Raw genomic sequence first — 22,357 nt, 5'->3', positions numbered from 1 at the left:
CTAGATCCACCCGCATTACTTTTGATTCTGTGGGGCTCAATTAGAATAGCTCTGTTCTGTCACTTGATTCCTATGTATAAATCAAAAAGAAATTCAGTGTTTCAAGTGAAAACAGGCTCTTAAGCATAGAGAGCCTGTGTAAGGTACTGAAAGTTTTTTTCTCTGAAGGAACAAGATGCATTCTCCGTCCTGAAAACCTTTGTGTCACAAAAATGTATATACATTTCTGTCCTCCTCTACCTGGCAATATATGAAAAGCATCAGTCACTTGAACATTTTGCACTTAGTCACAAAATGTGCCTATTCAAATAAACTCTCTAAAGGTCATTGTGAAAAACAACAGAAAGGGGGAAATTATCTACAAATACTTCAGACAGCTGGTAAGTATAAGTGCACCCACATCTAGGGCCATCTGTTGTAAGGGGGGAGTCTGCTCACTAAAACAAGAAAGGCCTTGTGAGTTTAAGGAAGGAATAAAACTTTGGTGTGTGCATTAATAGCAAGAGATATGTGTGCTATTTCTGCATATCTTAAGACCAGGGGTGGGTTTCAACCAGTTCGCGGCGGTTCCTGCGAACCGGTTGGTCGCCAAACCCGGAAGTAAGGAACTTCCGGGAATGGCAAAGGGCGCGCCCGCCTGCCCGCGGTCCTTACCCGGTTTTGATGAGTTCTGCGCTTCCACGCATGCGCAGGACGCATACAGCACCTGCGCGATCGTCCAGGAGCAGCTGGAGCGTCGCACAGATGCTAGTACGCATGCGTGCACCGTGCGCGTGCACGAGGACGCCGCCGGCCCCGTTCCAACCGAACCGGTTGGAACAGGGCGAGAAACCCACCCCTGCTTAAGACCCAGGGGTGGGGTGGGGTGGGAATGAAATAGACTGTCTATGGAGCCGTCATAGGAAGCTGTAGGAGTCCAGGCTTTCTGTAGAATGTCAACTCCTTTATGAACTTCAGAGCCAGTGGGGATAGTGGTTAGAAGTTCTGCTCTTCTGGCAGTGATTTTGAAATATTTAATTCTGCATAAAGGGAATGGGCCGCATGAGTTATCCTCAGTATATTGAGGAAACAATACCATTTTATTCAATCCCATGAAAGAGGGTGTTTTCAAGATGTATGAATGGATCAAATAAATGCTTTGGCTGAATGGGTTTGGGAACAACAGACACAAATGAAGAGTACTTAAGGCTTATGAGAAGTAGCCAAGGTCAAATCCCTGCAAAATTCTACTCTCTCTTCTTTTGAACCGCTTTATGAATGGCCATCTCAGAATATAGAATATTAACAACACTTCTTGCCCTTCTTAAATTCCTGGGCAGAACAGCGACAACCATAGATCTCCAAATGTCTGGCATTAATGTATTTAAAAACAAGGTAAAAATGATTAGCTTCCAATATCAGAAGGAAATTTTGGTTCCTAAACTCTGTGTGAAGTAGATCCTCAGTCTATCTCCTTTTCTAAAATTCTCTTGGCTTCCCGCTTCTTCCTTAATATCGGTTATGTTTTCCCTTTTATCTCTCGGTTTTATTTCACGCAAAGCTCTGCCTCTGGGACCTCTTTTCACTTAATTCAATCTATTTCTTTCTTCTTTAAGAACACAAAGGTAATGTCAACCTGCATGCTTAGAAAACTTACACATGACAGCCTAGAACTGAAGATGGTAAATAACTTTGATTCCTTGGGCCCAAGGGAACAGATAAAGATGGGCAATGTGTTGGAGAAGTAAGGTAGAGATTAATTTTAGGATGGAAGGCAATGAAAAACCTAGATAAGACATATTTATTTATTTAGGTTATGGACTCTTCAACAATAACAGCTTAAAGCATTGTTCTTTCCAGTGATAATGTATGGCTTTGAAAGCAGGACATGGAGAGAGAAAGAGAGGCATCTTCAATTTATGGATCTGGAGATTGTTTCTGAAAGTACTATGGATGGCAAGAAAAATGATCAATCAGTCCTGAATCAGATAAAGAGCTGATTGTTCCCTTGAGGTGATGATCAGCAAGCAGAAGCTTACATACTTCAGGCATCTGATGGGAAGGATGATGAAGTAGAAGAAAATAAGTTTGGTTGGCAAGATTGAGGGAGCAACAGATAAGATGGATAGGTGGCATCACAGAGATAACTAGAATGTCCTTGGAGGAACTATTGAGTTAATGCTTGGGCAAGTTAAGTTGGGAGCATTTATCCTTGTATTTACCAGGAGCTGAGTTCATCTTGATGACACCTAACTTCAGTCAAAGACATTTTTGTTATCACTGCTGCAGCTTTTTCTTTGTTGTTGTTCTTCTTTATCTTTTCAGTTCTTTCCTAATTTTCTCCACCCACGTATTTTGTGACCTCCATTTCCATTTATGGCTATGAACCTTTTGCTACTAGGACTCACTTTCTATTCTGTTTCTAAACAGAATTCTCCTGCCTTCCCTTCAGTCTTCAATCAGTTTCCAACTTCCCAAAGGCTTCCCTAACCACCACCCCATCAATATTCTATTGCTTCAGTGATTGCATATACATACATATATGCATAACAGTGGTGGGATTCAGCCAGTTCGCACCTATTCGGAAGAACCGGTTGTTAACTTTCTAGGTAATTCGGAGAACCGGTTGTTGGAAGAAATCTCCTTTTGCATTTTTTTTCCACTTTACAGGGCTAATGCTGTAAGGAAGGCAGGAAGGAAACATTCTGGTGTTGCTTCTAGTCTAATATTTATTGCCCTGCTTACAGAAACTGCCTCTCTGGTTAATCCTTATTACATTGTAACAGCTAAGGCTGTGCCCATCGACCTGAACGATGTTGGCCATGCCCACATGGTCACATGTCCACTGAGCCATGCCTACCCAGCTGGTTATTAGCGCACAGAATCAGTTGTTAAATTATTTGAATCCCACCACTGATGCATACATGCATACATGCATACATACAACTTTATGACTCATATATATAAACAAATTATGCCTTACAAAAGCTTGCTAAGAATAGAGAAAAACACTAAGTATGTAACTCTGACAAAACACACCAACTGATATTATTTTGATAAAATCATTTGCTGTTAGTTTCCCTGAAGAGATGCGGTGGGTGGTGTGGGGGTACCATCACCCTAGAATTGCTCCATCAATTAATTGCTCCAGCAATTACCACCAATTGCTCTTTTCTAATTTCAGTGTTTCAGTTTGAACCTTTTCTGGTTTAGAATATTTTCTAATTTTCATTTAAACTGGTTTTTTAATTGTAAATTGCTTTAAGGAGACTGTTATAAATAATTACAATAATGAAATGGTTATCATGAATACAATGGATTCTATGGAAATCACTTGGATTAGGAGAACTTGAAAAACAAAGACATATATGAATTCTACTTACTGGACAGAGAGAGATGCTCTGCTCCCATTGACTCATGCTCAAGCTTTCTTCCAATGGTGTGCATTTTCTTAGCACTAAGTCCCAGCCACAATAAGGATCCTGGGATCCAACACATGTGCTGAAAAAATTAAATTGAAAACATCACATAAATTCTCATGTTTTTCTTCATGGGGAAGAACCAACATTCCTTAATGTGCCAGACCTTCTGAGTAAGGCAAGCAGCCTGAAGATGGAGGTATAGTTTAATGACTGTTCCCTTAGCATTGTTTGTAGTTATGAAGGACCTTCCAAAAGCTACTTATGATGCAATTCAGAAGATTCAAAGGCTGTATATACCCCTGCAGTCACATGACTGTATTTCGGCACTTCTTGATTGGCATACCTTTATGCCAGTTGCAGTGTTATAACCTGGAGATTATTATTCTCCAGGCAAAGCAAGAGAAAAGGCTAATTTTTCTGTTGTTTAAAATCTATCCCAAACTCTTCAAATACTTGTTCACTGTCCCTGAACAGAAGGTAGCACTTTTTTCAACTTTAAGTATTGAAATTTCCTACTGATAATTGTAGTTTGCTGGTGCTAATAATAACTTTCTGGAAATGTTCTAAATTGCCTAAGATGGAAAATTGCTTTAGTTAGGAGAGTTATGAGACTGGAGAGTTTAACTGAAAGATTAATCAACTGAATTGAATTCATTAGGGGTAGGCTGCCATTCAATGCATTTGCAAACTGTTTTTTGGTGAAGGAATAGCAATTTTTACAACCGATGTCTTTCCTCTATTAAACTGAAAATTGTTCTGCTTCAGATGGTTACTTAATGAAAAGAGTTTAAAATTAAGTAACCCTGTAATTATATTTACTCATTTTTCTACCCAGATCATTCAAGATCAACTAATCAGACAGTTACCTGTATGTTTTATAAAACTGGCATCTCTTCAGTGGGATCTTCACCACACTTCTCTGAAGACCCACATAGAGAGCGCTCTGACTGTGTAAAATCTGAAGGCTCTTGATGGGCTCCCATTGCTTCTTTGGGAAGATGTGAATCTCCTCTAGCAAACAACTGCTGGCTGTCTGATTAACTGGAGCAAGGATTTTCTTAATTGTCCCATGATCTGTAAAAACAACAAGTGGGTCAGATGAAAGGAGCAAAACTTACTGAAATGTTGTTATCACAATTTCTTTCACATTCATTTTGGTAGAAAGAGAAGAAAGGAAACTATACTAAGGAAGTGAGGTGGAAGTTGAATACTCCCATCCTTTGAAGTTCAAAAAATATATATACAGCTGCTTTATGCCATTGATTCAACTTGCTTTTCTGTTATAGCTGGAAGCAGTATTTCAACACTTTGTGCAAGCTTTTTTTTCAATCCACAAATAATAGTGGTGACTGACCTTTGTGAGTGCAAATTGATTCCTTCCAAACACAGTGTCCTATTCTGCCAGGCAGAGGTGGGTTCCTACCAGTTCGCATCTATTCGGTAGAACCGGTTCGTCAAATCTACCGAACCGGTTAGAAGAGGTTCCACCAGTGGACCCGGAAAGCAGGCCACACCTACAGAAGAGGTTCCAAAATTTTTTGAAACCCAGCACTGCTGCCAGGGCTACAGCAGACAGGAAGAGGAAAGCAGATCAGTTGTGCAATATGAGCCAGCAGAACGTTTCTCAATCTGGTGTTTTCCAGATCAACAAACTCCATCTTAGGAGAAAGATGCTGTAATTCAACACATCTGTGTGACATCAGGTTCCAGAAAGTTGCCTAGCAATGTAAGATTGTAGCTTCATATTTGAAAAGTATGGATAGTAAAATTAGGTGTATCAGAAGATCATTTAAAGAAAACCACAGCTGTCCCTTCCTTAAAAAGGCTGTCAGTAAATTTTACTCCTATGATATCTTTAAAACCACACTCTCTTTTATTGCCTCAGATATTCAGAAACTGTTCCCTGCTCTAAGCATATTCAACTTGTTGTACAGCTACCAAAATATCATTGATAATATGCACATATAAAAAAAGGAATATGATTGAATCCAGTGATGTGCAGTCAGGGGAGGCAGGGGAGGCAGAGCCTCACCACTGTCAGCATGAAAAGAAAAAAAAATGTAAAAGGAAAAAGGCTGAGCTAGTTGCTGCCAGAGTCACAGTGGATGACTCTGCTTAGTGCTTAACTGTTTAAAAAAGCCTCTAAAAAGTGCCCTCTACAGGAGGAGGCGGGAGAACCACGTGCCTCATTTAGTCTATCTTTATGATCACTCGAGCAGAGTTAAGCAAGGGTTAAAAGCCAAAAAATTCCTTATGTAGATGAGGCAGATAGATAGATAGATAAGCATTATAACTCATAATTCAAAATCCTCAAAGGTAACACTATGAAAACTAATATTTATACCAAAGGTAATACTGTGAAGACAAATAGTTATATAAAGACATTGATATAACATACAAAAGCAAAACCAATTTGAAAATGTGTTCCGGAACAAGGAATACTGAATGAACTACAGGATCAGCACAGCTTATTTGGAAACGGAGTAGGATTCATAATAAACATACACGTGGTAGATTCTGACCTTTATTGTCTCCTATTATATTTTTGTTTTCACATTAAGTTCATATATGAGCCGAGGTGGCGCAGTGGTTAGGGTGCAGTACTGCAGGCCACTTTAGCTGACTGTGATCTGCAGTTCAGCGGTTCAAATCTCACCGGCTCAAGGTCGACTCAGCCTTCCATCCTTCCGAGGTGGGTGAAATGAGGACCCAGATTGTGGGGGCAAGTTGCTGACTCAATTTGCTAAAAAAAATTGTAAACCGCTTAGAGAGGGCGGAAAGCCCTATGAAGCGGTATATAAGTCAAATAAATAAACAAACAAACAAACAAACAAACAAATAAATATACAATGTGTTCAAAAATATTAAAGCCAAAGAATTGCCTTGGTTAAATGACCAAGTATTCTCTTTTGATATATATTGAATTTTACATTAGGCTAAATCTGAAACATTAGACTTCACAAATCAGTAGGAATAAAGGTTGTTGATTTCCCATTTTGAAGATATGGGGTTTTTTTTTAAGTGATTCTATTATTAATTTAGCAGAACTTTTAGAATAGCTACTCTAAGATATTCCATCAAAGGAGCAAGTAGCTGGTTAAAAATAACAAAAATTGGGAATTAATGTTTCCAAGCATTTGTTCTTTTTTAATTGATCTAATTAACATTTAAGTCTTGCAATTCCCATGGGCATAGGAGTCTGGAGATAGGGTGAGCCCTATCATTGTGATTCTGCATTAATGTGAGTTTTGTTTATTATTTGACATTATGTCACTGTTATTATGCTACGTATTAATTGCTATGTATTTTTTCTTCTGTTTTTTTTTTAATCATATGTTTGCCACCCAGAGTCACGACTGCAAGATGAACAACTACAAAAAGGAAATTAATAGCAATCAATCAATCAGGAACAACTTGGGTGGTTTTTTTTTTCTAAACTGGGAGAATGAGCACTAAAATGCCAAATGTTCAAGATTAACAAGTATTAACTGATGTTGATGGGATCTGTAATGATGGTGATTGACCAGGAAAGATATTTGATAGTTCAATGAAAATGTCAACTCACTGGGCAGTTGCTGAAAAAAAAAGCTAAATACCATATTGGAAATTATTATTTTAAAATGAAAATAAAATTCAAAGAAGCCTCAAAACTGTGCAGACCTTTGAAACATACATCATACATTTCCTGTGCATGGCTGAAAATGTATGATTTTAATTCCATTTTGAGAATGCCATTAGATAATCAGATATACATTTTAAGAACCAAGTATTTCGGTAACTTTTTGCTATTTCTGTAAAAAGACTTAAACTATACTCAATATTGTAGCTATCGTTATTTTTCACACTTGACTGAAGGCCTTTAATTTGTATTTTTCTGTTGCTTATATTAGTATAGCCAAGTATTATGCAAAATGGATGCTCGTGCTTGTTAAAAAGGACTGCAAAGGACAAAGGAAATAAAAAAGGGAAGGTTAGTGTTTGTTTAATTCTATGATCACAATATATATGATTTAAAAGGGGACAAGCCTCCTGACCCAGAATTAAAACTAAGTTATCTTCACACAATCACACCGTCTTTGTGTGTGCTATGCAACCATTGATAGGGAAAATCACAAACCAGACATTGTATCATTGTTCTCTTAAAAGCATTATTTTTCCTGTCTTTTCCTTTAAAAAATGTTTGAAATGATAAGTCACGGGAGGAAACCAGCTATTGATTCCCAATTCAGTCACACTGCTCTTTTGCACAACTGGTTTAAAATTTAATTATACATATACCTCAGTAGCTATGATAGGTCAGGACCTGAGGAATTACTTTAATTTCCCCAAAGATTTAGATACGTTATATGGTGGGTTTTTTTCTGGAACAACATAATCAATTCTTCCATGCTTAGCCACATCACAAACAGCTTTTAATTATGTCCATATGGTCTAGATTTAATGACAACTTTAAGAACTAAATTACTTATATATTGATAAATTGATTCTCTCTGTGTAGGTGTAGATGGGTGTATTATTGTATATTTATTTTAATCACTATGTGATATGTAGCTTTTTATGTTGTATAATCAATAGTGTATTTTGTTATATTGTTTGTTATATCTCACCAAATGACTCTTAATAGTTCTTTTAGTGTCATATGTTTATGCTCTGTGGTATAAACAAATGGGTATGAAAATAGGAATTCATAGGTTGGTGATAGCTGCATGATAGAAGTTTGTATATAATTTGTGCATATTTACAATTTTTCTATAGACTTAGGTGGTTTAGAATGGAATAATAAACCCAATAAAATATGAAATGTAAACAATTAGGAACAGTCAAATACTAATTCAGTTGGGAGCCAATTTGATTTAGTGGTAAAGTTGCTGGCCTAGAAACCAGGAAACTCTAAATGCCAAGCCTGCCTTTGGCATGAAAGTCAACTGGGTGATTTTGGGCAAGTCACTCTCTGTCAGCTCAACCTACCTCGCAAGGGTTGTTGTTGTGGGAAAATAGGATGGCGTACTAGGTACATTCACCGCCTTGATCAGGTGGAATATTTTGCTATTATATTTTTATAATAATATATAATATAATGTATTATAAAAAATATAATAACACAACATCCCACCCCTTTTTTCCAATGCATTCTGTTAATTGTATTAATCAGATCCCAGATGTTCTGTAAAACAATACTGTTTTGACAGGTATCCTAAAAGAAAGCATTGTATCTCTCATCCCCTCCCCCTTCTCCCTCTTTCCCTCTCTCTTTCCTCCCTCCTTTCCTCCTCTCCCTCCCTCCCTCTCTCTGTCCCTCTCTCTCTTTTCCTCCACCTCCAACAGTGACGTGCGGTGAGGTTTATGGCTGGTGAGGCACTGACACAGGGGTTTCAATTTTTTTTAGACTTATGGACTTCAACTCCCAGAATTCCACAGCCAGGCATGCTCAGTTCCGATTTAAAGCGACAGCATTTGTTTTTCTCCTTTGCGAAAAAGTTTTCCTTCATTCTTTTTCTTCTCCCTCCCCCTCCTTCTTCCCTTTCTCCGTCCCCCCTTTCTCAAACAGACACACGCACAACAGAGAAGTTGGATCCCTCTCTCACTCACTCGCTCTCAAACAAACACAAACACAGAAGTTGGATTGGATATATTTTCCAATGGCTTGAAAGCAGCTCCTCTGCCGTACCCCACAATTCCCCTGCTGCCTTCCGATCTGAGCCTTTGATTGCAGGTGGAGCCACATTGCCTTTTCAAACTTGTAATCAGTGAAGCTGGGCTTATATACTTTTATCCAGCTGTGTGTGTGTGTGTGTGTGTTTGAAAAGGCAATGTGGCTCTGCATGCAATAAAACTACACTTGGGGAGGGATCTACACTTGAGGATGAAGTTTGAATTCTTCCCCCTCCCTCCGACCCACACACATACCTTTTCCAGCTGTTTCAGAGAGGATTTCAACTCTGCTCTTGCCTGCCATCATGAAAAGAAAAAAAATGTAAAAGGAAAAAGGCAAGAGCTCTGAGGTCAGGCTGAGCTAGTTGCTGCCAGAGTCACAGTGGATGACTCTGCTTAGTGCTTAACTGTTTAAAAAAAAGCCTCTAAAAAAGTGCCCTCTACAGGAGGAGGCAGGAGAACAATGTGCCTCATCTACGTCAGGAATTTTTTGGCTTTTAACCCTTGCTTAACTCAGCTCGAGTGATCATAAAACGCTACACTAGATGAGGCAGGTCGTTCTCCCGCTTTTTTAGAGGCTTTTTTAAACAGTTAAGCACTAAGCAGAGTCATCCACGGTGACTCTGGCAGCAACTAGTTCAGCCTTTTTCCTTTTATATATTTTTTTCTTTTCATGGTGACAGTGGTGAGGCTCTGCCTCCCCTGACTGCACATCCCTGACCTCCAATATTCTAGAATCAAACTCAAGGGCCATGGGCCGCATGCAGCCTGCAAGTTGCTTAGATCTGGCCATTGGAACCAGTCTGGAAATCAGCCAGTAGTGCCTCTGCCAGAGAAAATGGAGTGTGTGTGTGGGGGCGAGCTCCATTTTCACTGGCAGAGGACTGCAAGAGAACGTTGCGGCCAAAAACAGGGCCCAGGGCACATAGCATCCCCTAAGCTCTGTTTTCGCTGGCAGAGCTAAGAAAACAAACTAAAAGCAAAACAAAACAAAAGGAGAAACGTTTCTCTTTTTTTGCATTTGAGCATCCCAAGAGGGGACAGGAAAGGAGAAAGGGAAAGAGGAAAGAAAAAGAAAAAGAAAAAGAAGGAACGATGGGAAGAGATCAAGGAAGGAAAAAGGAAAGAGAGGAAGGAAGAAGAAAGGAGAATGAAGGGGGAAGGGGAAAAAAGAGAAGGAAGGAAGGTTGGTTGATTTAGCATGTTTAGCACTTGGTTACCAGCAACCTTACTGCCTTTTCGCCATCCCTTTGTCCCCTTCTCCTGACCTCTCCTGGTCGCCTTCTATCCTATCGCTGAGAATTCTTTGGTTACAAAGCCGGGTCTCCTTGCGTGGAGAGAGAGTAGGCCTCCCTCTGACCCACACATTTTGCCCTCCTGCACACACCATGAGCAACCTGGCCAAGGAGGGTGAGAATAGCAACAGCCCTTAAGATCCACCCAGCCCTGCCCAGGCCAGCACAGGTGCCTACGACACAAGTGATGTTGAGCTAGCCACGGCCACTTGGCCATGCCCCCCAAAGTCAAACAGAACTGATGCAGCCCTCAATGAAATTGAGTTTGAAGCCCCTGTTCTAGAGGAAAGGGATTCACTGGAGAAATGCTGCTGTCCATCTTTTTAATGAAAGGGACATAAGCATAGCTTCTTGGTCTGTAAGCTTACAGAATCAATGAACCTACTGGAAGGAGATTGTCTCAGAGGTACCAGGGAGCTAAACCAAGTGTATCAAAATAAGCTAGTATTTTGAGTTATACCTGAAAGCCTGTCAGAAGCCAATGTAGGAACTACCACAGATGAATTTGGCAAAAATTGTGCAGCATTCCGAAAGACTGGGGTTCAGAGGAAAAGGTTATTCTGTTACACATCATGAATAGACAAGTCGGAATGAAGTAGAAGAATACAGGCAAAGTGATGGAAATGTTCCAAAAAATGAAAATTATTGCTTGGTGAATTGATACCTTCTTAGAAAAGGTTGATTTGTTTGTTTGTTATTTGTTTCAAATATATGACTGAAATATGAAGCTCACTTTTATGTACACATATAAAGGAATAAATCTAAAAGTATAACTGATTTGTTTTGCGGTGGTTTTTTTAAGAATAGAATTCGTTATTCTTTATTGACCAAGGGTGATTGGACACACAGGGAATTTGGTGCATAAGTGCTCAGTGTACATAAAAGAAAAAAAATACATTAATCAAGAATCATAGTGATAGTCATAGGTTTCTAAATAAACAATCAAATCATACTAGGAAACAAATAAAACAATATAAATCATAGAGATACAAGGAACAAGGTTATAATCATAGGTGGAAGGAAATAGGTAATAGGACAGATGAGAAGAGTAATAGTAATACAATCTTAGTAAATAATTTGGCAGTGTTGTGGGAATTAGTTGTTCAGCAGAATGATGGCATTCAGGAAAAAACTGTCTTTGTGTCTAGTTGTTCTGGTGTACAGTACCCTCTAGCGTCATTTTGAGGGTAGAAGTTGAAACAATTTATGTCCAGGATGTGAGGAGTCTAAAAGATTAAGAGAATTGATAACAAATACAAGAGTGATAAGAGATTTTGAGTCAAGGACATGCCATTATTTAATAGTATCAAAAGTATATCTTAGGAAAAAATGGAGGTAAAAGAGAATGAAAAAAAGGTGACAGAAATGAGACTGATAGTAGATCTTCAGAAAGATAAAGTAGAATCCTATATATTACTAGAAAAGTATTAATCTCATAGCAGACGAAATGGAAAATATACGTAAAGAAAGTTAAACTCCTTTGTATAAGTTTTAAACAATTGAAATGTTTAAAACTACATTAATAAGAATCAAAACAAAGGATGCTTGATGGAATTACTCTGTGAAATAACCTGTGCATAAGAAAAAAACGCATGCAAGAAAATGATGACACCCCCCAAAAAAAACCCCAATAAAAGATATTTTATATTTCATTCAAAGAGGAAATATTTGTTTCAAATAATGCCATCGAAGTCAGCATGGAAAAGGTAATGTTAAAAGAGGCAGAGAAAATGCAGAGATTTTTTAATGAAAACTGTTTTTAAAGACAATGAAAAGGATTTACAGCCTCCAGCAGAATGAATGGGATTAAGAATAATAATGATTAAATGGTTTCAGATGAAATGTTAGTGAACAAGTATTGTGAAAAAGTTTTTTTTTAGAGATCTGCATGGGATCTGCATGGGAATGATAGAGATATATTGAAACCTGAAATTGAAATGAATGCTATAAATGTTAATGTCCCACAAAAAACAAATAATAAATGTTTTGTGTTTTCAAATGATAAGGCTGTAGGGTATAGATTTTTTAACTGGAGAAATGTTGAAATATGGTATTGATTCTTTAAAAAAGGCAGTTTTATAAACTGTTTGAATCTGTATGAAGACTGCACTTGGAAGAGTGCTGTTCATGACCTTATACATATGGCACAGGTAGAAAAAACTAAACCCAAAAATATTGAATTGTTAAGAATCCCTCAGAATATCTCCACATTCTGACAATGAGCAAAATTTTGGAAGCCCAGTGTGGCTTTATGCCAGTCAAAGGGCACGCCAATCAGACTTTTTTTTCCCCTTTAATGAGAAAAAAGCAAAATATATGAATAGAGGAAAAAGCAGGTTATAAAGAGAAATATGGAAAGCTTCATATTTAGTGTGGAAAGTTGGTCACTAAATGCAGTAGGAGAACTATGTATTGAAACTAAACCATGCATGAAAATAAATGGACTGCTTAGCAAGTAGCACATCCTTGAACAGAACATAAGAACAAGATTTATGTTATCCCTTAGTTGTTTAATGGATGAATGGAATATTTGTGGTGGATGTAGAGGGTGATGGTTGAGAACATGAATACTTATGACTGCCAATGATGCCATGTTGTTGGCAGAAAACCCAAACAGTTTGCAGACCTTCTTCCTATGGTGCAACAAGGATTATGGATCTGAAAATTAATGTAACAAAGAAACAGGAATAAACAATTTCAAATTATACATAAAGTAAAAGTCAAAAAAAGAGAAAGTGAACGAATTTTTATACCTTTCTATGAGGTCTAGGAGTGATTCTAATGAGAAGCAAAAATCCCTGATTCTAATGAGTACTGCTACTGTCCGTTTTCTTATATAAGCATTGAGTACTGATGAAGGAACATAAAAAGTACTTATATGCAGTAGAAATGGGGAGGTTATGAGTGGTAAAAAAAATACAAAATACAAAATTAAATGGCCAATGGAAAAAATACATTTCAATAGACTGAGATGCTTTGATTCTATCAGGAAATTGAATGAGGATCAAACTGCAAACGAAGAGTGAACAGAACAAGCAGAGGATAGAGAAATTTATTGTTGGATAAGGTCTTGAAAAACAAGGTGAGAAGTTTAAAGAACAAAATGCAATACATGGATCAGCATATAGATATGATGGAAATAAGGATGATTTGCAAAGGCTATAATACATAAGGAACGAATTTAAACAAGATATAATTACTTTTTACTGTCTTATTTCCTGCTTTAAATTACTTTAGCTAACTACTTCTAACTTTTTCTATCCTATGAATTGCATTTAACCACAAAAAAAGAATAGAATGATGAATATCAATGTATGTTCATGTTTTCATTCCAGTAGTGAAAAGTATAACAACTATTTAAACTCCAAAACAAGTTAAGAGATTAAAGGGTTGATAGGATGGCAGGTATGGGTCTATTATCTTACATGCATATGCAACTTTTACAATTTGTGGAATTTTCACAATCTGGTCAAAAAAAACTGCATATGGAGATTCTCAATCACCCAGGCAATAGTTGTCCCAAAAGTGTTTTTTCCAAAAAGGAACTGGACTTTCTTGGGTTTTTTCCTTTGAAAACATTTTACCAGTTGCCTTTTGTAAAAAGCATCTTTGGGACAAGTATGTTTTTTTTAATGCGTACAAAGAAATAGAGAGACAAAGATAGAAATATAAGAAATAGTATAACAAGAACATGGCTAGTTTGCAATAATACATATCTACATTACCCAACTATTCAGGGGTGGGTTTCAACTGGTTCGCGGCGGTCCCTGTGAACCGGTTGGTCGGCGAACCCAGAAGTAAGTAACTTCTGGGAACGGCGAAGGGCCCACCCGCCCGCCCGCGCTCCTTACCAGTCTTTGAAGGCTTCTGTGCTTCCACGCAGGTGCATGGCACATACAGCGCCTGCGCGAGTCTCCGCGAGCAGCTGGAGCATCGCGCAGGTGCTAAGACGCATGCGTGAACTGCGCGCGTGCACGAGGACGCCGCTGGCCCCGTTCGAACTGAACCGGTTGGAACGGGATTAGCAACCCACCCCTGCAACTATTCCACAGGTAATTACAATGATAGTTTATGTAAAACTACAGAGTGTGAAACAGCATATTATGTATAGTAGTTTGCAAGTAGTTTGGTTTTTTTTTTTCCAGAAATATTCCAAAACTGTGCTTAATTGAGTAGTTTCACATAGCACAGGTAGAACAACTGAGAAATAAGATGTAAAAGGTATAAATAGCTATGAGTCCTTCCAGAACTCTGACAGTTCAACGTTCACTCTTAATTCTGCCTGAAGGCCACACGTAGACTAGAAACATCTGCATCTACAAATCCAGACTTGTATATGAATTTCAATGCAATCTACATACCCCTTCACAATACAGATTTTTTTTCCTCAGCTTCATGGGATTCCAAATGGCCATTCAGAATAAAACACAAGAGTAAAGCACAATCTGGCACATTCCTCTTTTTATCTAAAATCTTAAAGGAAGAAACGATAGAGCAAACTACATAGCTAATTATTAATAATCTATCTTTTATTTTATTTTTTAAACACTTAACTATCTGATTCGACTGGAAGTTCTCCAGCTGGACAGACGAGGGAGGTGTGAACTCTGAAGAGTCTCACATGAACTATGTCTGACAAATCAATGCTGAGATCCTTTTGGATCAGAACCTCCCTGTGAGGGGTGGTGGTGAAGAAGGGGCAGCATCTCATCAGACCCAGAGGGAGAGCAACAGGTCCCTCATAGGTCGGAGATTTGCCCTCTGAATCAGAGTCGGGGCAGCAGCATGGCAACATGGCTGCACAAGAAGCTGGCTTCCAGCCAAAGCAACTGAACAGGAGCATCCAGGATGAGATGAAAGCCCAGTAAGAAGATCTAATTAACCCACAGTCATAAATCAGAACTTGAAAAAGGCAAAGAACCATGAAAGTATAAATAATATTAATGGACCGATTTGGATTTTGGCAAAAAGAAAGAAAGAAGGGGGGAAAATGTAGGGTTGAACCACTAGCCCAAAAAGAGCCATTTGCTTGAAATGTGTGTGGGCAGAAATCTGGACAGAAAAGGAGAAAGTAGAGAAGTGACAAACCCACTCAAATACAAACTCTAAATTTGGTCTTGGATTTGAAAAGACTGTGTTTTTAAAAGAGACTAGGAGGTTGAAATAAAAATCAAAACATACCGAGTAGACTTGCTCCATTCGAATTTCTTCTAACTAATATATCTCAAGCAACTCCAATTAATGAGAGGTGGAATGTAACAAGGGGGAAAAAATCAAGAAAAAAGCACTATTTTCTCACTGATAACCTAACCTTGCCTATGCTGCGAATGGAATGTGAAACTGTGAGCAGGAAAATTTAATTAACCAATTTCCATAAATCAGAACTTGGAAAAGTAGGAGGTGAAGAGAAACATACCGGAATTTGGCCGTATGCAAGTTTGTTCCAATTAATATATTTTGAGCAACTATATCCAACGAGAGGTGGAAGGTAACAAAGGAAAAATAATAAAATCAAGAACTGGGAAAATACAAAAGATCAAGATGGCTCCCACTTCTCTTCCTTTTTACATTAGCTGAATTGGCTAAATTTAAGGTGGACCACAACTTTGAAATAAAAACAGAAAATTTTGGAACTGGACATTAAGGAAGAACAAAAGATTAAGATGGCTCCCATCGTTCTTACTCTTCAGCTGAACTAACCAAATTTAAGGTGGACCAGAACTCTGAAATAAGAACTGTATAACTAACTGTAACTTTGGAACTGGAAATTATGGAAAGGTGGGAATTTGAAGAACTATGTAAAATTATAAAAAATATGCATAAATCATTAAAATCAAATCTAAATAGAATTTTGAACTCAGAGAAGCAGGAACTGAAGGAAGAAATGGGGAGGGATAATGAGGGGGTAGAAATGGTGGAAAATAAAAAGTAGACAAAAAAACTTCATTGGGTTTGACAGTAGTATAGGGGAAATTGAAAAGGGGGGATGTGTCCCAACAAAAGCCGAGGTGGCGCAGTGGTTAGGGTGCAGTACTGCAGGCCACTTCAGCTGACTGTGATCTGCAGTTCAGCGGTTCAAATCTCACCGGCTCAAGGTCGACTCAGCCTTCCATCCTTCTGAGGTGGGTGAAATGAGGACCCAAATTGAGTTGCTGACTCAATTTGCTAAAAAATTTATAAACTGCTTAAAGAGGGCTGAAAGCCCTATTAAGCGGTATAGAAGTCTAATAAATAAATAAATAAATAAATAAATAAATGGAAATAAAAAGCAGACAAAAGATTTTATTGAGGTTGACAGTGGCATAGGGAAAACTGTAGAGGGGGGGTTTATGGCCCAACAAAGGGAAATACAAACGATTTCACTGGGTTTGACAGTGGCTTGGGGAAAATTGACAAGGGTGGACATGTCAAAATAAAGAAAAGAGAGAAGACAGGAATAGAGAAGTGGGACAAAAGACTAATTATCTAATCAGATAATTCGAAACTGTTATATGGGGAAATATAAAGTTGAGATATGTGATTTACTCCTATACATGATAATAAAATTGAGTTGCTAACTGATTGAATATGATAATGGACAGATAATTAAATAAAGGTTAAAATATATGGAATAGGGGCAAATATGAAACTATTACGGGGAGAATGTAAAGCAGAGGTATGTGATTCACTTTTATACATGACAGTTAAACTGAGTTGCTAATTGATTGAATATGACAATGGAAGGACAATTAAGTATGGGTTAAAATATATGAAACATGGATGCACATAGAACTCCTAAGATAATGAACAAAGTGAGATGTGTACTGCTTGTTATTCTATATAGTAGATTAAGGGAATTGTAATGAACATTGAACAGTAAGGATTGTTATTTAAAGACAATTTAGGGAACCTAAGCCAAGATATGGAAAAATGGAGAGGGAACATGAAATATACCTACAATGGGAAATTATTGAGATTACAAAGACAGAATCACAAATTTGGGGCATGTAAGGATGCATAATTATATAAATATAATGATGAGAATAACTGGGAATTGTAACCAGGTCTACATCTCGCCCAAAAATAGGCTGGTGTGTGTGTGTGTTGAAATACAATTACTATATATGTATACTTCTTTTTTTCTCTCTTTTAAAAAAAGTAGAAAGATATATGTTAAAATTAAATATGTATATTGAAAAGCAATTATAAATACCATCAATATAAAATGGAGCTCACTCAGAGGCTGAAATACACCAAATAAATGAGATGAAGAATATGAAGTAAAGGAGAGAGGTAAGGGAAGGGGAGAGGGAGAGGAGAGATGGCAAGGGCGGGAGAGGAGGAGAGAAAGAAGGAATGGAAAGGGAAAGAGGATAAGGAGAGAGGAAGAGAAGGACGACAGAGGAAAGAAAGGAGGTAGGGAGGAGAAGAAGAGAAGGAGAAGAAAGTGATGGATAAGGTACAAATATGGTGTATGAAGAGCAGAAGAGCCAATAATTGTTTTTGGGAGTTGATGGTAAGACAAATTGATGTAAACAGTTAATAATATAATAAGATGTTGGTTATGTAATAGTATACATGTGGCTATATGTTATGAAAATGAAAAAATAAAAAAACTTTATATAAACACTACTATCTGAAACATAACTAATAATATCATATACTGTAAGTATACATCATCTTATATCAGCATCATAAAGATACTGTTTTCAACTAATTGCAGTATGAAAGTTGAGGTCATTGTAAATTAATTTATGTAAGGAATTCCTGCAGACTAGAACACACTATGTACCAACCATTCAATTTTCATTTATCATGAATCAGAACAGCATGTGGCTTTTCTTAAACAACATACCAAGCAAGTAAAAAGTAATGGACAAGGACTAAAAACCCTTGAGCTGTCTATAAATAATAGCCAAGTGAAAAGACACACATATAATAACAAATTTGCTTCTGAAAATATTACCATTCAAGCACATTGCTATAACTGAGTTGACTCAGTTGTTTCTGCCAGTTTTAACTCAAATATAAAATGGAAGTCAAAAAATGGCGACATGTCAGTATCTTCAAAACTCACACATTTTCAAGATGATTTATGAACCAAATTTTATTGATTAATCATACTATACGCATGTTTTGTTTTATATTCTTCTCAGGTTTGTTAGATTTTTATCAGCGTATCTCAACCTATTGAATCAAAACTTCATTCTAAGTACAACACATTTCAAATACTACACAGTGTTTCATTATACGGAAATGAATTAACACTATTTCTAATTATAAATATTATATCCTGTTTCTTATATCACACATTTATATTAAATGTCATATTTCTGCCTTTATAAACTGATAAATGTATGGTGAACATTTTATAAATAAAGCAATTAAATCGTCCTATTCTAACGTACTCTATTTTTATCATTTTATTAGTGGGTTTGGAGATCCATATTCCTCAAAGAAAAATTACACTGGGAAATAAATAAATCACTGTATTTTTAAAACATTAAACATGTCTACATCTCCATGCTAGAAATCATATCATGAAGTTATTACTCTTCAGTTTCTTTTGCCAAGCCTTTTAGCAAAAATATCAAATTCAGTTTAAGTACAATGATTGTTTGGAAATGCAATAAAGTTAACAGGGGAATGAAGAGATGAAACAGAAATGTTCTTCTATTTTTATTACTTTCCTTAAAGTACAGATGGTCATATCAGCTTGGATCCCAATAGACAATTGTGTATAACCAGTGACATTCAGGAAAGAATTGTTGACTTTCATTATTAACAGCTTTAATAAAAAAAAAAATTGTACCATACTACATATAGTTCCAGAAGGGCCTGAAGCCACAAAAGAGATTGTGAGGATGGGAGGAAGAGCAAAAATGAGAAAGAATATGTTAATACATCTACAGAATTCAGCTTACTTGCATGGAGTAACTGCCACTAATTCACTTAATATACAAAAGTTTGACAAGCAAGTTTAACGTGCAAGTAACTTAATAAATCTCAGAAGGGAAAACACAAATTTGTTTTCCCCTTCTCAGCCATTCCAATATTTTGCAACAGAAGTCATGATCCAACTAAACACAGTACTGTAATTAGATATTAACATTTCTAACTAAGGCAACATCCATCAAAACTACCCAGGTATTTAAGTCAAAACTTTTATTCCTGCAGATCAAGACATAAATATAGGAATTATTTAACAAGTTTATATGTGAGTTTGTATGAATTTTTAAACCTGCTTTAATTGTTACATCTTTTAAATCTATGAAGCCCTATGAAGTAAATACTGCATTTCCTTAGAAATAGAGCTGAACATCAAACATGTTTTTCTACATTTATAAGAAGAAAAAAGATCAGATATAACTTTTACATAGCCCATAGATCTTTCAGTTCAACTTCCAGTTCATAAAAATGATTGGCAAACAAAATATTTGTTAAACAATTTTTTTTCTCTAATAAAGCAAATCTCATGGATAGTTGGATAAATCCATGCAAATATACATTAACAAGCACAGATTAAGTTGGAAGCATTAATGGCTGGCTGGATAGATAACTTAATATCAGTTGTATATTATTATTATACAATTGTATCACAGCGGCCAGTTGTTTCGCCGGATTTGGCATTGGTTACTAGTCGGGCCCCACCCAGGGACCTAGGACGTTGTAACGGATTTTTGTAATATGTGTGCAGATCCAAGCAGTGCGGCTTTTTGCATTTGACTGATGGTGATTTTGTCAATTTTTAACTCTTTCAAATGTAATTCCAGTGTTTTTGGAATAGCACCCAGTATGCCAATTACCACTGGAATTACCACTGCTGGTTTGTGCCATAGTCGTTGAATTTCAATTTTTAAGTCCTGGTATTTTGCGATTTTTTCATGCTCCTTCTCGGCGACCCTGCTATCACCTGGTATTGCGATGTCTATGATTGTGACCTTATTTTTCCCAACCAGTGTGATGTCTAGTGTATTATTATTATTATTATTATTATTATTATTAACCATTATTTCCCCCTTGCTGTTGGTTTTATGTTATTTTACTACTTGTGTTTTAAAGTGCTTTTTAGGATTTTTTTTGAAAAAAAATCAGCTAAAGAAATTTATTTAATTTATCTGCATGTTAGAAATAAAGAAAACGAGGAAATAAAGACATAATTTACCTGTGGCCAAATAAATTATATGAAAAAGCATTTCTTTTCCTTGTACCACATCCACAACCACATGGGAAAAGCGGCTATTGTCCTCCATGAAGTAAGGAACTGGTGTGATAGGCTGGATCACTTCATGCATCAAAATAAATTTTTGGGCATCTTGGAGATTCCTCTCTGTCAGATTCAAATACAGGCCTTGATCCATGGTGCCACACTGAAAATGTATACATGTTTACATTAATTCAAGATTTTAAGAACTTAAGACATATAGTAAATAGTGCATATATTTTGAGATCCCAAATTATAAAAATCTAAAGGCTAATTCTTATAATAAGCTGTGCACAATTGACTGGTCATTCAGATATATATAATATACTTCAATCTTTTTCCTCATTAGCAGATTATCCATATATATAAGTTTCCACACATGCAAATATGTTGCAATGAAGATATCTCAAAAAAGAAACAACAGATAAGTGATGTTTTGAGCCTTATACGCCCATATCACAAGCAAGAAGTACATAGCATACAACTCTCCAGATTGTGTTCGTTTGCTGTCCCTCCTGGATAGGAACAGCAAGACTTGGAACTCAAAATCACAATGGCACCTCAGCCACAGCTGTAATTATAATTATAAAAGGAGCCTCAGGTTCTGTCAGAAAAGGAATGGCAGAGCCTGTGGATAGTCAAAAAAGAAATCAACTTAGAGCAGTGATGGCTAACCTTTTTGTCATAGCGTGCCAAAAGCTGGGGGAGTGCGGAAGGGTCGTGAGGGCGTATGTCCACACCCATAATTCTATGTGCCTTCCCCCCGCACATGCGCGTGTGATACCAACCCCCTAGGGTCACGCACGCGGGAACAAACTTCCGGGTTGCCTGTAGGGCCATTTGTCCCCTTACGGAGGCTTCAGGGAAAATGAAGGCCAAAATCAGCTGCCCAGCATGTACATGCACACTGGAGCTGACAGGGCGACGCCTCATGTGCCCTAAGAAATGGCTGCGCGTGCCACCTGAGGCACATGTGCCATAGGTTTGCCATCACAGGCCTAGAGTCTCTAAGTAGCCACAAATGGACTAAGTCATCATCCTCTCTTGAATTCTGTTGAGCCTTATCTAGCTCCACAACAGTGCTATTGGCAGAGTAGATTCCTGTACTTTGGTATGAGTAGTAATAGATCAGTTTAATTGGAACTTCACATGTGGTCTTGATATTTCATGCCTGACAGGCTCTGTTTTTCTCTGAGGGCTTAGGTATGATTCTACTTTTCCCAAGGAAACTTCTCCCCAAGAATTAGGTTATCACAATTATAATTAAGCTTACTGCTATATTTTAGCCCTCAAGGAGGCGTGTAGATCCAACTTTGTTTCTGGAAGCCAAGATGGCATTGTGAGAAGTTTTTCTTTTGCTCACGTTTACTTGGTGCTCTAGTTCTATCTCCTGGAGAAAACTAATCTGGCAACAGTGATACTTAGTCCTTCCTTGGCAAATTAATATAGCAGACATCACAGAAACCGCGCTCACAGTGTGTTTTTCAACTATAGTTGCTGTAAAATTCTTAACCGGATTGCTTATTGGTGCCACAATTTATACATCATCCTAATACCTGTTCTAATAAGTTGCACAAGTTTTCAGTTTGTTTGTAGTCCAATTTAAAAAGTTGATTCTTCCTATTAAATCATAAACAATTTAGGACCAGAAAAATGAAAGCTTCCTCATACTGTATTCAGTTTTCAGTTTATGTGTAGGGTAGTAGTGGTACGCATCAGTACGGGTATAGTGGTATGCATCGGTACGGGCAGGCGGTACGTATCGGTACGGGCATACCGGTGCCTGCCCGGAGCACTGGGTACCGTTCCGGTTCAGTGCTCCGGAG

General features: G+C 37.4%; 1 protein-coding gene across 2 annotated transcripts in view; it reads right to left on the bottom strand.

The window, feature by feature from the left end:
* Positions 1–22,357, bottom strand: part of SEMA5A (semaphorin 5A) — a 239,405-nt gene that overhangs the window by 46,679 nt on the left and 170,369 nt on the right. For both annotated transcript variants that reach the window (XM_032220236.1, XM_032220237.1), the window contains 3 exons: positions 20,493–20,697; positions 4,268–4,475; positions 3,363–3,480 (listed from right to left, as the gene is read on the bottom strand). In XM_032220236.1, the coding sequence (XP_032076127.1) occupies positions 3,363–3,480; positions 4,268–4,475; positions 20,493–20,697 (531 nt within the window). The remainder of the gene's footprint in view (positions 1–3,362; positions 3,481–4,267; positions 4,476–20,492; positions 20,698–22,357) is intronic.

The sequence above is a fragment of the Thamnophis elegans genome, chromosome 6 (assembly GCF_009769535.1).
Source record: "Thamnophis elegans isolate rThaEle1 chromosome 6, rThaEle1.pri, whole genome shotgun sequence".
In the NCBI taxonomy this organism is placed as follows: Eukaryota; Metazoa; Chordata; class Lepidosauria; order Squamata; family Colubridae; genus Thamnophis; species Thamnophis elegans.
Note: the sequence above shows the minus strand (reverse complement) of the source record. Positions and strands in the feature narration are given on the sequence as shown.